The sequence below is a fragment of the Aplysia californica genome, unplaced genomic scaffold (assembly GCF_000002075.1).
Source record: "Aplysia californica isolate F4 #8 unplaced genomic scaffold, AplCal3.0 scaffold00202, whole genome shotgun sequence".
Taxonomy (NCBI): Eukaryota; Metazoa; Mollusca; class Gastropoda; order Aplysiida; family Aplysiidae; genus Aplysia; species Aplysia californica.
Genome location: NW_004797472.1, coordinates 342,621 through 345,120, shown reverse-complemented (window position 1 = coordinate 345,120; position 2,500 = coordinate 342,621). Strand labels below are relative to the sequence as shown.

Here is a 2,500-nt window from a genome sequence, read left to right as displayed (position 1 = left end):
CATTGATGACTCAGCCCATTTACAATTTTACAGTGCATGAACGAGAAATGCCCCCCCCCCCCTTGGGAATGACCTAAAGACACTTCAGTCAATGGCACTGCCCCGGGGGGTAATCTTGTTTTTTATTACGCTCCCAGTTATTATAGCAAACCTACGGTACGGAGATGATACAGTCTTGATAGCTGACTCCAGGAGTCTAAGCTCCTAAAGATTCGTTGTTAATGTAATTTTGTCCTGTTCATTGGAAGGGGAATTAATGGACGCCCTTTTAGAATAAAAAAAAAATTAGCTTGTAAAATGTGACGCATCATGGTTGAAACCAGTCGCTTGAAGAGATCACCATTTTTCTGTCCGTTTTGGCTATTTTATCGAATTTAACTTTTTGGCCAAAGATCTTTTATGTCCAGGTAAACACACGAAGATGTGTGTATTCTACTAAAAATAACTTTGATTTAAGGCATAAAATATAAATTTGCAGTTTCCAACCAAGGACTCTCTAGCTTTGGAAGTCACCAAACTTCGGACGCCATTTTCTCGCTAATTTTACATTTGAAACCAGATGACCCCTGCCTTCTTCAATCGCAAATATCTCGACATCTACATCTATTGAAGATAAAATGGGTATTTTCTTCAAGGAAAGAAAGACAAAAATTGAAAAAGCTTTTAGTTTAGTTTTAGTAGAGGGTTTTACGGCGCTTGCAACTGCATAAGGTCATATGAGCACCAGAAGATTAGAGGTGTTACAAGAGAGTAACAAACATAAAAAAGAAGAAGGGAAGATAAGGACGATAGATGTTTGATAGGAAATTTGTCCAAAAATTGACGAGCGCCTGATTCCACCATATCGTGACGTCTTTGTATTTTCCTGACCACAAGTCAGATTTAAAAAAAAAAAATTTTTTGTGTTTTTTTGGGGGGGGGGTTGTAAAGTTAATGCTTGTGTTTACCAAAAGCTGCTATATAACATCTTTCGGTCTATGGCAAAGATATCGAAGAGGTTATAGGTCAGAGACAAAGACCATCAAATAAATTCTTTTATTTTGCACCGGAAAAAAAGGGGTAGGCTGATTGAGTAGATGTTTTACGACACTATCGACCCAATTTTGGTCATGTAAGTAAAAAAATGGAGGGGGTGGGGGGGGGCACAAACGCTCAACTTTGCAACTTTACTTGTAGTATAAATCGTGATGTGCCACCATAATTAATTAATTCAATAAATTCCTTAAATAGTGAACAAATTCAAAATAATCATTTAATTGGGTATAGCACGACCTACATGCTTTCTTGTCGCATCTCCTTTTTTTTCAATCAGTAAAAATGTGACTTCTTCTAAAGCTCACTCTTTGGTATGAACAGTTTTCGCCGTTATTCAAAAGGGAGATACGACAAGATGAAAGCACTGGGGTCGCGATAGTGTGATATTTCAACAAGGTTCTCTGTACATGTGGCGTCGGTGACCTAGTGGTTAGGCTCTCAGACTCGCAACCGTAAGGTCTTGGGTTCGAATCCAGTCAGGGACCCGACGTTGTGTCCTTGGGAAAGGCACTTTGCACAAATTTCCCTCACTTCACCCAGGTGGAAATGGGTTCCCGGCTATAGACAGGGAACGATCTTGTCAGTTTGATAGTGTTTGAGTGTTTGAGCGCGTGAAATCCGCAGCTTGCGCTGTATGCTTCCGCGGTAGCCGAGATTGTTCTCAGAGGGTCTGCGGCGGTAATAGTAGTTGTAAAGCGCATAGAGCATGCTCCTGAGCATGGATATGCGCTATATAAATGCAATTATTATTATCAGTAGCCTCAAATTTGGTTTCCAACAATCCCTTCTCTATTTCCCCAGCGAACCCAGGACGCTCTTCGTAGTCAAGACCCAGAAGACCAACGTAGACAAACGCAGTCTCCTGCTGAACTGGAAATAATACAAGCCGCGCGTGAACGAAAGCAGCGCGAGCGTGAAGAAAGGCAACAGGAACGTGAGCGTGCTCAAAAAGAGGCTGAACGAGAACGCGAACAAAGACGAGATGAACTTGAACAAAAGAGAGATGAGCGGGAACAGAGGCGCAATGAACGTACTGAACAGGAGAAAAAAGATCGGGTACAGTGTTTTAATAGGGTTTTTAAAAAGTTTTAAGTAGAGGTTTTACAGCGCTCGCAACTGCATAAGGTCATATTATGAGCGCTGGGTATGTTTTTAGGGTCCAACATTATTTGGCATCGAGGTAGAAATTAATTGGTGGCTTATATTTAAGCACAACGGGGCTATCCTGAAAACGGCTGTTTTAAGAAAATCGAAGGTAAAGTTTTTTTTACCCCTTGTTCAGTTTCTTTAAAAGACAAGGAGAGTTTTTCTCTATAACCAAACAACAAATAAACACGCCAATGAAACCAAACTTCTCCTATAGGTAGGGCAATGCCCACTTTTTGTGTAGGTCAAGATTTCTAGAAGCCCCCGAAATCTGGGTTAGTCCGCTTGTCCGCACACTCACACACACACACACACACAC

The 2,500-nt window shown here is 41.0% G+C and overlaps 1 protein-coding gene across 1 annotated transcript in view; it reads left to right on the top strand.

Annotated features, from left to right (window-relative positions):
* Positions 1 to 2,500, top strand: part of LOC101852853 (zinc finger CCCH domain-containing protein 13) — a gene marked incomplete in the record, with an annotated part of 12,580 nt that overhangs the window by 4,167 nt on the left and 5,913 nt on the right. Inside the window, 1 exon segment of the mRNA XM_013082974.2 lies at positions 1,837 to 2,091. Within this exon segment, the coding sequence (XP_012938428.1) occupies positions 1,837 to 2,091 (255 nt within the window).